Source organism: Falco rusticolus, chromosome 11 (assembly GCF_015220075.1).
Source record: "Falco rusticolus isolate bFalRus1 chromosome 11, bFalRus1.pri, whole genome shotgun sequence".
Taxonomy (NCBI): Eukaryota; Metazoa; Chordata; class Aves; order Falconiformes; family Falconidae; genus Falco; species Falco rusticolus.
This window is the reverse complement of record NC_051197.1, coordinates 20,823,396-20,836,788: the sequence shown is the minus strand read 5'-3', so window position 1 is coordinate 20,836,788 and position 13,393 is coordinate 20,823,396. Positions and strand designations below refer to the sequence as shown.

Genomic DNA, 13,393 nt, shown 5'->3' with positions numbered 1-13,393 from the left:
CACAGAACCATGAAATAAAATGGTGTGGGGTTTTTTTGTTGCACTTCTGAAAAATACTGTCATTGGAGACTAAAATGTACCTTACATGTTTTACAACATGAGAGGGTAGAGTCTTGGGCTGAGGAAGCAAGCCTGCTACATGTAGTTTGCTTTTATTCCTCTGTGTAGGGCTGGACTGCATAGATTCAGGATTATTGTTTAAGCATTTCATTGTAACTTTACTTTTTGAAAAGCACTTTTATTTAATAATTCTTTAGGTATGCACAAAAAATAAGAGGGGTTCTGTAAGTTGGTGCTCTCAAATATGTGGAGTTAATTCCTTAAATTCTTGATCTTTGGCTTCTAAAAAAGCAGGGACTTTTGGGTGTGTGTTTTTTCTTACGCTCTTTGTTGAAGGTCAAGAACATAATTATTTTTTAGGAGTACAGTTCTACCTGCATTTTAAAGATTCTTCCTTTTTTTTCCAGGTTATGAGCTCTGTAAATGTTAATTCTCAGTATGAGTCTGGTCTTTACCTACATACTCTCATTTTATTTAATCTTGTTGAGTCAGGGGAGTATTTGTCTAAGCAGAGTAAAGAATCCCAAGGGAGAAGCAAGCTTGGTTGAGGTATGGGCAAGTACTGGGAGGGGAGGGAGTACAGCATTTGGGGTATTTTTTTTTTCTTACTAATTTTTGCTTAGTTGTATTTTCACTGTCAAATAAAAATTGTATATTTAGAAATTCTTTGTGGAGCGTGTGTCTCTCTACTTAGACTTCATGCCTTAAAGAATTAAATTGTAAATTTATGCTAAGAGTACTGGGGAATTGGAGGATTCAGCTGTCAATAATGGGTCCCAGACAGGATCTTAAACTTCTCTGAAGGCTCTCATGTAGTGCTCAGGCTCTCCAGTAGGAAAAAGGCAGGATTATGGCTGCACTGAGAAAAAAATAGTGTCTAGGTGAAGCTTGTCATGTTCTAAGAGATGATGTGTATTGTTCCCTGCTAGAGCCCTCCCATACAGGGAAGCAGCCTTAAAAGTGTCCCTTTGGATGCAGAGGGAGCAGTAGCTTGTTGCCAAGTCCTCCCATTCATCTACTGATCAAGTTTAACATTTGTTCTAGGAAGAGAAGGAAAAAAGTGGGAGAAGCAAAGGTTTTCCTTCTTTTTGTTCTCAAAGTTTTCTCTGCCTTTTAAAGCTGAGTCACAAGGGGAGGAGCATTATAACATGTCCTGTCTAGTGGCATCACCTGCATTCTCTGCTCCTTTATTATCCAGCTGTGCCTCTGCTGTCTTGCATATCTTTTGTAGCTTTTGATTCTTTTCTTTCTTTGGTCTACTATTCTTTGTGTTGCATGCTTGGTCCTTTCAGAATGTCTTTTCTTATCCTCCCTGTATCACTTCTATCTGATGTGTTATCCATTGCCAAAACACGTGGTGTCTGCATCTGCTCTGACAACAGCAGGTTGAATGCAAGCAAGATACCATACCCTTATGTGAACATGAAGGCTGTTATAAACTTGCCACTTGAAATTTGTGCATGAAACAGCATGAAAAGGAAGTTAGCAGAATGCCATCTCAGATCGGAAGATCTTTCACAGTCCTGGTAAAATTGCAAACTAAAGTGTTATGTATGTTTAACAAGTAATTAACTTTTATATAATTACCTGTCTTTAAGTGCACCTTATTTTAAAGTATGAAAACTTTAAAAAATCTGAAATTGTCTGCTTCCACTTCAGAATTCATGGTTACATTAACAGTATTTCTGGCTATTAATAAAGAAAAACAGATGTACAGTTTCAGAAAATGTCTGAGACACTGGAGTTTCCTAGTAGCAGTCCTGTTTTAGCAATATATTCTTGTTTGTAGAGAAAATGTGATACTTCTGTTTGAGTTTGCACATGCATTATTTTTAGTGCCTTAAAAATAATATTTCTCTAAAGAAACCTGAGAAAAATTAACACTGTTATGCTCATTAGGCATTGATTACAAACACCCACAATTCTATTCAGTATTTTCTCTATTGATTTTGTTTGATTACTAACACTTAGAGCTGGTTTTCTCTTGAAAGTCTGCTGTTTTTGATGCATTGTTATCCGTATTTTTTAAAGAGCCTGTCTGGCCAATGTGGCTATGTCACATAATGAAAAAATTGTTATAAGGAATGTTCATGTATTATGAATGGCATGCTGTCAAATGTTATGTAAATACCTGAGGGCTCAATATACTTTCTGCAGATATTAGGAATGTGTAGATATAAAAAAACCCCCACCTGTTTTTCCTTTGGGAACAGCTGGTCAGGTATCAGTTTTAAGCTGCTTTTCCCTCTGTTTGGAATAAGAACCCCTTGAAAATGAGTCACAGTAAATAGGAAGGAGGAATTTAGTAGGCAGATATTGTGTAGATCATAGTATCTTCCAGTTCAGATAAAAAAAAAAAATCCTCTTACTTGTTTAGTTTTTAAGATTGCTCTTAGATAAACCCCTTTGGCAAATGACATTGGTTTTGTCAGTTGCTCAATACAAAGATAGTTCAAGGGGGCTTCCTGTGTGGAGTACAGCTGTTGGCTACTGAATAACTTGAATGAATTGTAGCACCAACATTAGAATAAATGCAATATATGTAAGCCATGTTACCCTATAGCAGATGGGTGCTTAAGTCTGTGAGAGAAGATCAATGAAATAATTTAGGTTTTTGTGTTGTTTCAGTATAGAACGGCAGTCTGTTCCAAATCAAGAGAGAAGTCTGCTAAGAATATTTAGGTTTCATTGGAATAAAGCATAATGTTATATAAGTTTGCATCAAAAGAAGTAGATCCAAATTTATAATAATTCTCTATTAGTCTGTTTTTAATAATTTTTCTTTGGCATGTAATCCTGTTTAATTAGATTCTACTCTGTTGTTTCAAGATTCCATAAACTGAAGTCTTATATACCAGCTGCTAAAGCAGGAGTTACTGTCTAAATGATATTCACAATGAGTATTTGGAAGGTTTACAATTATACCCTTGCTAATAAATTGTGCTATTTTCCCCAACAGTTTTAAGTGCTAATCTTCAGAAGGCATTTTAAAATTAGCTAAAATTCCGTCAAGAGATTTACAAAAATTGTTAGCATGAAGATAATTATGTCACAGTCCTTGGACTCCATCTCTGATTGTGTGCATAAATCAGAAAATGTCAGCTGTGTTTTCCCTTAATAATTATCCTTGCAGCAATATATTACAGTTTAGATTACTATTATAATGTTGCTTTAGGTTTATAAAACACTAGTTATTTCTAAAGTTTTCTGCTGATGAAATAATTCACATTTGCAGAATAAGAAGTGATTATTGGTGTTAACATTTTATATATCAATAAGATCATCAATGTGGAAATAAACATTCCACACGTTTTATACATTCCCCTGAAGAATTCAGCTTTTTTATTACAACTCCGTTAAGGGAGATCATTTCTACAGTATGGCCAACATTTTCAAAAGAGCTAGCTAATGTGGTCAGCCTTGTGGTATGTGTGGGACTTGTCTTTTTAAGGAATTTTTCGTCCAATATTTGAGACTTTTCTTGCTGAATCTAACTATACAGGATATAGGTACTTACAGTAGATTCTATAAGTCCTCAACAGTTTTGGCAATCTGTTTTTGGAGCCTGCTTCCTTAAAGGTAATTAATTGAAATATCAGAGGTAGCTACTACATCCTTCAGAATTTCAACCAGGTTGTCTCATCTTAAGCACTTGGAAATCTAGGTACAAATACTTTTAATATGCACATCTAAAAATATGGCTGCATAAACATTAGAAATTTAAGATACAAGATACTCTGTAGGAACATTTTTCATGGATTATAAAGGAGAAAACAGGAGAAAAATGGATTTGTTTTAGTATTAGCAGCAGTAAATAGAGACTGAACAGGTGAGAGATGTTCCATCTTTCAGTTGCTGTATGTTCTTTTGTTCTTTAATACACAGAGAACATTTGATGCTAAAAATGTGAGATTTACTTTCAGAATTGTTTGGAAAAAACCTCAGACTTTCTAAGAAAATTTCCTAAAGCCATGTGGAAGCAATGAATTCCAAGAATTCAGTAATTCTACTTATCTAAAAACTTCTTTCACAGTAAAGAGATGGTATTTTAAGTCAGTCTTTTGATTTGGCAGTGTATCAACTAGGATAAGAGATCTACTCAACTTCAGTGATACGGGCTGCCTTAGAATAGGTCTTAGCTGTTGTCAGATCAAAAGATTTTTATTTCTCAACTATCTCAAAATGTGTGTAAGACATTATCTGTAATACTAACACTTTTGAAAGTCTGCAGTGAAGTATTTCAGGATAAAGTAGCAGGATATATGGCTTAGTGTGATCTCACTCTCATTTGGGTGGAAAATTTAAGGTTGATTTCAATGGAAGCGGGGTCGCTTCTTTTATCAGTACTGTATTGCAGAATGGGCAAGTTTGAGTTACAGTAGTCTTAAAAGTCGGACTCTTAGGCCTGTCATGGCAGAGCAGAGGCAGCAATGCTTTTGTGATTTTGGGAGATCCTCATTGGTTACACCAGGCAACAGACGACTTTTGGCTTCTGAGCTACTTCTGCAAAGGACAAATCAAGAATTGCTTTTCAAATGACTAAGCCAAGTAAAGAGGGCTTTTCCATCCAAGGCAAAAACATAGAGAAGAAAGCTAAGCTGATGCGTATTTAGAGATGTGCATTAAAAAGTACAATTTCACTTTTACCAGAATTCTAGGTTTTGTTTAAAACTAGAGGGAGTGTTCATATTCTCCAGCTACGTGAGCTAGCTTGCCACTTCAGCCAGTGTCAGAGTAAGAGTACTTTGGACTTGGTAGTTGCTGACTTTCATCAGACTGGTGTATAAATTCTAAAGTTTATGTCATGATGATATTATCACTTACCATGACTGAAGATACAGAATTACGAGCACATAGTCCTTGTTCCCAGTTTGCAGTTTATTTTATTAACAAGAATAAATTGCAGTAGGAAAAAAAAAAGTCATATTTTTGTGGCTATGGGAGGAAAAGCTTTTCAGTTTGTTCATTAATCTTCCTTCTTCCTCACATTCATACATTCATCATTCATCTTTCTCATTTCTGATTAGGTGTTCCACCAGTATGCTGTGTGTGATGCCACAGATATTTGTGGATATCTGGTCTACAGCTCCATTTTAAACTAGTTTTAGTTAAGATCTCATATAATAACTAAGCCATTTATTTTTATATATATAAAATCTCTTCCTGATGGTCTTGCTTTTTCATTCATTTAAAAACCTCAAAATATTTATTCTAGAATTCTTTAAGAAGCAGTTATTTAGACTTTTGTGGCTTTTTCACATGCAATGGTAATTTGACTTATGATGACCATGTCCTTAATAATATGTCTGTAGTTATTTTTCCTCCTGAACTTCTCAAAGTTGATATTTAGTTTAATATCATACAGCGCTATAGATCTATCAATAGCAATAACATACAGTGTACTACATAATTATTGAATTATAGAGTTAAAACTTCTAGACTTTATACGCAGATAAAATCACTTGGCAGTAAGCCACCAAACTCAAGTTTTTTCATTGCTCGTGTTTTGATTTTTTTACTTTAGCTGTTGCTCAAAATGAAACACCTTGGAGTTTAATTGCTTATTGTACTTAAATGTGTGAAGTGTTATGGGCCAAACATACTGCCCTGTGAAGATGCTTATAGATATTAATTTATTTGGTAGCATGGATAATAGAATCAGCTCAATTTTTGCTACTTATTTAATACTTAAGAATGTAAAGCTCACCCTGGTCACAAATTACCAAAGTTTCATCATTTCCCAGACATATTTTTCAGAGTATTCCCATGCTCACAATTTCATTCATATTGTATAAACTGATACCCTTTCAGATGATGTAGAAGTGTAGCGTGTGAGCTCATACTCGGACTCATGAAGTGACATCTATACACTTGTAGCTATGCTATATATTTAGTATTTCAGACATCCTGTTCTCTTTTCTTCAGAGGACCCACCATACAGTTTTGAATGATTGCAGCTCTAACTGGAAAGTAGTGGGTATGATCAGTATTTGCTTACTGTCCTGTTCAGTATGTATGCAGTAACTGATGACATAGTGTTATGAGGTCATTTTCCTTCTGGAGTTTGCATCTGGCTCAGTTTTTATTTAATTTTTTCCTAATGGTGAAGTTCTTTGCTCTCCAGCTGCTGTACCATGGATGAGAGTTGTTAGGCTGAAAGTAGCTGAGAAAAATACTGTCCAGCAACAATTCTCAGAAATGGTAGAAGCAAGCTCATCTTCTTGCCAAATGAATTGGTACAACATCTGGTATTTGAGTTTATGAAATAAGTTCAGGTTTTTTTGTGCTGGGTTATCCATTTTCACATTGGGTTTAGAGTTGAGATGGAATATTTCTGTATGTAAGGCTACATGATCACAGCATTTTCTTTATATATGGGCCACCTTTTTTGCCCTTCAGCTGACTAACACAGCATGGTCTATATAGACAAGGAAGAAATACCAGTTGAACTTACTCTTTCTGGCATTTTCTACATGGAGAGCATCAGTTATTTTAGCTTGTACGATATAGACAAGATTTAGTTGTGTTTGATAAAAAACTTTGTATGCTTTGGCTCCTCTGTTGTTTCTACATGCTTTATAACACGAGGTTAAGAGAAATGAACTGTGTGATGCCCAGATTTTCTGAACCTGTCCTGAGATGCTGGTGGCACGGGACTGTTAAAACAGTTAAAACTCTTTTAGTGCTTGGAGCAGTATTCCAAATGCTCTGTTTTCCTGGAGGATGGGAGGCTTGATTTTTTTTTTACTTGCACAGATACTTTTGGTTTGCTACTGATGAATCGGGAATTTTTTATTAATTAGTATTGTCGATTTGGGTTTCCTTTGTGGATTTTAAATGACTGACCTGCCTGTATGTGCTTTGAGCTGAAGGTCAATGTATGCTGATCTAAATAATGGAATACTTCATTGCAGAGCTTCCCTGTCTTTCTCATGTAATCACTTTGAGTTTTTGAGTAGGATTTTGCCATGCAAAGGACAGTTGGTTGTAATATAAACAAAGTAAAAACATCAGTTAGCCATGGGGTAAGATTTGCTACTCATACTTAAGACAAGCATCACTTTCTATAAAGGAGAGAAAAGATGGCAAAAGTTCCAAATGCAGCTTTGTTCATTTCTCCTGCTCAGAAATGTATTTTAAATTATTAAAATGTTGCATTAAGAAGTCTATAATTTGATTTAAAAATAATGATAGTTTAAGTGTTAATTGAACAAACAAATATCTTGTTAGGTCATTTACAAATATCTAATTATTTCCTTTCCAGTAATGCTTTTGTAGCCACAAATTGAATGTGATTATGAAAATAAAGAATCAATGCACAAAAGAAATAACTATAGGTAACTTTTATTGTATTTATTATAGCTATCTTTAAAGATGTGGACTTGGAAATTAATTCAGATATTAAAAACTGTCAAAGCAATATGCCCAAATAATAGTGGACATATTTTCTTTAAAGCTACTGCGTAAAAAGCCTGACAATCCTGCCTTCAAGGTTGTTAGTAACTGTTAGGCTTGCAATTTGTTTCTTTTACACCCATACGGCAAAATTATGCCTCCCAGAGGTAAGTTCTGGTATTGGAGAAAGGTGCCTCAAGAGAATAGGGATAACCTAAAAGCCTCCTGTATTGACGAAGCCTCAAGAGAATATAAAAATCCTACGAATGACGCAGATGATGAGAGTATCAGAGAATTCTTGTTTGCTGGTATTTCACTCAAACTTTGCACAGATACAAATTTCTGTACTTCCCAGCATCTTCTGAATCAATTTTACTGCCATTATGGGAGCAGAAGAAAAGCATCAGCACTCTGGAGTAATGGAACCATTCACGCATTTAATAATAATTAACAGAATATAGCACAGTTTTATTTCAGTTATTGACACAAAATTGTTGGCTTCGTATTACTGTTAGAAATACTGGTGAGCTCTAATCTTGAAAAAACATGAAGTGGTTGAGTTGTCTATAAGCAATTAATTTTTTCAGGTTTTGTTATGTTTTAAAAATTAAATATTAATTAAATATGTTGGTTTGTTCCTGTTTCATTGGGACAGAATTTATAACTTTTGTTATAATTGTAAAATGCATGTTTAGGTTTCTGTTCTCATCTGTGCGTATATAGCAGCTTTGTAGTCTTGGATACTGATAAGGAAAAATTAGTATCTTTTTTCTTTTTTTTTTTTTTTTTTTTTTTAAAAAAGAAAAAATAAAAATTCTATACATTTCATTATGGAACATTTATAAGATGATTTCCATGACAACCATATAATAAGATTCATGTTTACTTTGTTTCTGTGTTCTCAATGTCTTTTTAATGACTCCTGTGTAATTAAAACAGAATGCATAATTTGAGGTTACGTAATATAAATCGGTTTTGTTTGCATGATGTTGAATAATGTTAATACATAGTCAATATACTTTTTAAAAGCCTTATGTGGATTTGTTCATTTGTTGCAGAACTGTGAGAAACTAGAAAATAATTTTGATGACATCAAGCACACGACTCTTAGTGAGCGAGGAGCACTTCGAGAAGCAATGAGGTAAGTCTGGGTCACCATAGCAACAGTCACAGATGTGGTAAAGAAAGAGTCATTCTTCATTATTGGGGGAACAAATGAGTTCATTGCCACCATTCAGCTCTATTCTCTAAGGTATTAATTTGTCAGTGGAGAGGCTTCCCTTGAGGCTGTACTTTGGTTTTGAAGCTGCATAAATGTTAAGCCTGACTGCACAGTAAAAAACGTAAATGTTTAATTTGTTATTTAAAATGCTTAAGGGGTGCCTTGCTTTATATTTATACTAAACTCCGTGTGAATGGAAATATTGTTCATCTGAATTCTGTAAGTGTTAAAGCAATTGTGCAACGCTGTTTGAACAAACCTGCTTGCTTTTAAATTGGTTTTGATTTTTATGTATGTAGTTCCTGTGTACTCTGATTTTATCACCAGATTTACATGATTTTTGTTTTGGTAACGGAACTATCTGGCCCTTCATATATTGTAGAGATGTATATTTTGCTTACTATCCTCATATAATTGCACTTAATCCTTACTGGTGGAGGTTAAAATTAGTCAGTACGTGAACCTTCTGTCACCCTTACTTGCACTGTAGAGTATCTGGGTACAGGACTCCAAAGAAACTTGCCAGCTATAGTATCTGGAAAAGAATGATTACTATGCTGAAAGGTGGTGCAATCAAAGACAGGTTTTCTAAAGTAACTCACTGAGTGATCAGGAAGATGTTAATTATACTATTATCTGTGGATCAGAAAATTATAGTAACCTATACTTTTAAAGGTTTTGGAAGTTGGATTGTAAAATGTAATGATGCAAACACAGTGCTTCATTACGCTTGCCTGATATCAGAGTTAACTTCTTAGACTTGGGCTAACATAGTAAAAAGTAAAAACAACAATAAAAAATACCAAGAATCTTCTTGAGAAACTAATTACACCCATTTGCTTTGATTGCGTTCATAATCCCTTTAAATTTATGGACATGTGTGAATGACTTTATTTGCATGACTGACTATGTTCATGATGCTCTTGTCTCATGTACACTGCTATGAATTAAATGTTTGTAAAGGTATTCTGACTTGAAACGCAACCTGCCTCTTTTGAAGCCTTTCTTACTACCTCCAAATTATATTCTTCTGTTTCTGAACATTTCAACTACTAGTGTTGCAAATAAGTGTAAAAATAATGACATTCACCTTTCTAATTGTGATTTCTTACTTTCTGCTTGTTTTGCTTCATACGTTTAAGATTTTCTCCCTATGTGGTTGATCATCTGTGTACAGATATCTTCTGTGTAGTGCCAGTAAATAGAAAGTCATTTCAGATAAAGATTTGGGGAACTTTTGGCATATGAAGCTACTTTTTGTATTTTCAGCAAATTGGATTTCAAGTTGCTGCTGTCCTGTAACAAAATTTCCATGGGTAGGTTTGCAGCGGTTTGTGATACATGACTCAGCAGCGTTAATCCTTTAAAAAAACTTGGGAGTTGACAGCTCTTTGGTGATAAACATTTGCTAGTGAAGGGAGCCTTGGCATTTCAAAGGTCATGTTTCTGTTACAAGGACTGTGTAGAAGATTCTCATGATTCTGTGCTGTGCATACAGTAAAAAGCACTTTACTATCTCATAAATTTGTATCCTGGCTATTTCTGCTAGTGTACAAGCCATTCAGAGAAATAGTTATTGATTGTGAAGTGTGACAGATACTGTGCAGTGCTGGAATTCTCTTAATTGCAGTCAATATTATATGGTTGATTTTTTTTCTTAGTTGTTTTTATGGAGGTAAAGACAATACTTACTAAATTAAGACTGTAGTATGTTTTTACAACATACTTGAGTAACACATGAAAGGTGCAAAATGTTAATTTAGAGAGGTATATGCGTGTAGGTGTATGTATTTTTCTGAGTGTGTGTGGAAGACACTTGTTATTTTAGGCTGTACAGTTCTTTCAACTGCTATGTAGTCACCCCGTATCCTTGGTGGCTGCATTTTTATATTTGGATCCTAAGATTATCTGTAGAATATATAATTCAAATGATACATTTTGACAGATTAAAGTTTACTTTGCTTTCCCATAACTGTAGTGGACATCAGACCAGGTGTGGGAGGACATAGATTCGCTGGCCTCAGTATTGTGAGATACCTGCCTGCTTCTGGTAAGGGAAGCATGTGAAGAGGGTTACACGTTGCACACAAGGCACTAAAATCATGTGGGCATGAAAACAACAACAACAGAAAAATCCTAGTTGGATAGCTAAGCAGATATATGTGAATCTCAGATGAGCCTTAAGTTGAGTGGGCAGTCTGCCCAAATCCTCTCTGATTTCCCAGAGTGCTACTACTGGTTTGCCAGATGAGAGTTACAATGAACATTTTTCCCCAGTGCTCCTGTTGGGAATAAGACCTTTTGTTTTAACTTTATCTGTGAGAAAAATGGTCAGTTTAATATGGGGTTTAGTACATTACTAGTCTGTGAATATAACTGTGCTCTGCAGAAACAAACACTAATATCCAAGAAGGATCTTGTTCTTTTTCCAGCTCTTCAGAAACTGAATGGTATTCAAATTAAGGATTACATGAAAATAATCTTTCTTGTTTATGTATATAGATATATGCAAAATGAACTTCCTGAAAGGTTTTGAAATGATCATAAATGATCATAAAGCATATCAACTTTAGTTCTACTTTATGTATTATTTTAGACCTTGAATGAGATAATGAACTGATAGTAGTTTGCCATTACTCAGCATATAAAGAGTGGCATTGTAAGAATTTGGTTTACTTACAATTGCACATAAAATCATAAAGCATTTAATTCAGTTAATGTTTTTCTTATTTTGTTAATGTACTCTAAATGGTTTATTATATTTTAATGCAACTGCAAAGCTTAAGTAAAAAATAAAAATACATTAGTTTTTTGATGTGGGGTTTACATATGAACAGACTATTCCTTTACATACCTTGAATGTGTATATGATAATTTAATTTGGTATTTTATGTTGTAACTTGGTAGAAAAATAGCATAGATATATACCTATAATGTCAGGTTGCATAAGTAAAAGCATTAAGCTTTTGTTAAACAGAGCTGAATTTGTTCTTAATATATAATCACTGTAAAACATCTGGATCCTGATCCTCTGTAAAGCTTCTTCTAGAAATGTAAAGGAGCTTATAAACTGGTTTGGCTGCTACGAGGGCTAAGCATTTGCGGAGGAGGAAGTGGCCTGGCTAACTGTGCTGACTTTCATAGCCTTTTCATAGGTGGCAAAACCAGAATGTGGAATGCTGCAGTAACCATTCCTCTGGGAAAGTACGGTAAAGTAGCCTTGAGGAGTCTTACAAACAAAAAACCCCACAATGGATACCCCCGGAAAGATGAAGTAACTTCTATATGTGTGGAAGGAATCCAAACCCAATTATTACTATCAATTTAGAAGAAGTTAAGGTTTAGGGACTTACTGGGTTTAACAAGGTGAAGGAGAAATTTCAGAAAGCAACAGACATCAACTGGCGGAAAGGGATATTTTTTTTTCTCTACTGAATCCATTCACTCATTTGTACAGGTATCTGTTGTTATAAAGAGAGAGAATCACAGGTGAAATTGGAAGGGACTGTTGGGTATGGTCTAGGTTTCCAGACTAGTGACTGTGTACCAAAACATGCTTTTGAGCATGCCCCCCAATATGTGTATGTTTATTTCTTTATAAATTATGTACATGTGCTACTGTACTCATGTATTAAGTGAGTTATAAAACACACACAGGTATAGAAATTAAAAAAGGATGAGGTAAAATGAAAATAAACTCTACATAATTTTAAAAAACTTTATTAATGATACAAAAAATATTTTCTACCCATATCCAAGTGGATTGTCTTACGCACACTACACTTTGGACATCACTGAGGTAGACCAGCTTTTCTGCTCAGAGCAGGGTCAAGTAGAGCAGGTTGCTCAGGGCTGTGACCAGCCAGGTTTTGTATATCTCTAAGGATGGAGACTCCCCAAACTCTGGGCATACATCCTCACAATAAAAAAAAAAACCCAACAACAAAAAAACCCAAACCCAACAACAATACTACACCCGTCCCTGCCCCCTTTTAAAAAAAAAAAACACCCTGGAATTCCTTGTATTTCAGCTTCTGCTCGTTTCTTGCCCTTTTACTGGGCACCAGTAAGAAGAGTCTGGCTCTGCTGTCTTTATTGCTTCCCATCAGGTATTTATAATCTTGATAAGTCTCCCTGAGGCTTCTCTGTTCAAGGCTAAGTGTCCCCAGCTCTCTCAGCCTCTCCTCGTTTGACAGATGCTCCAGTTCCTTAACCGCCTCAGTGTCAGTGGCCTTTTGGTAGGCTTGCTCTGCGATGTCCTTGTCTGTCTCATCCTGGGGAGACCAGCACAGGACACAGCACTTCAGGTGTATCTCACCAGTGGTGGGCAGTGGAGAAGGATCTTCTCCCTGGTGGTGATGGTCTACCTAACACAGCCCAGGATGTTACTGGCCTCTGCTGCAAGGACTGTCTCACGTTCAGCTTATCCTCCAGGACCCCTAGGGCCGTTTTGCAAAACTGCTTTCCAGATGTACTGCTTCCTGGGGGTGCTCATCCCCAGGGGCAGAACTTGTCTTTCCCCTTTCCCCTTCCCTGCTAACGTGATGAGGTTTCAGTAGGCCTGTTCCTCTAGCCTGTGGAGGTCCTTCTGAATGGCAGCCCAACCCTTTGGAGTATCAGCTGCTCCCATAGATGATACATTGCTTTTGCACAGTATACTAGTAATACACTTCAGGCCTATGTCTAGTGTAGATTTCAGGAACCTGCTGCCAGACA

General features: G+C 35.6%; 1 protein-coding gene across 1 annotated transcript in view; it reads left to right on the top strand.

Annotated features, from left to right (window-relative positions):
• The window catches only part of DPYD (dihydropyrimidine dehydrogenase), a 366,851-nt gene that overhangs the window by 38,215 nt on the left and 315,243 nt on the right, over positions 1 to 13,393 (top strand). Inside the window, exon 3 of the mRNA XM_037404065.1 lies at positions 8,514 to 8,596. Coding sequence (XP_037259962.1) covers positions 8,514 to 8,596 — 83 coding nt within the window. The remainder of the gene's footprint in view (positions 1 to 8,513; positions 8,597 to 13,393) is intronic.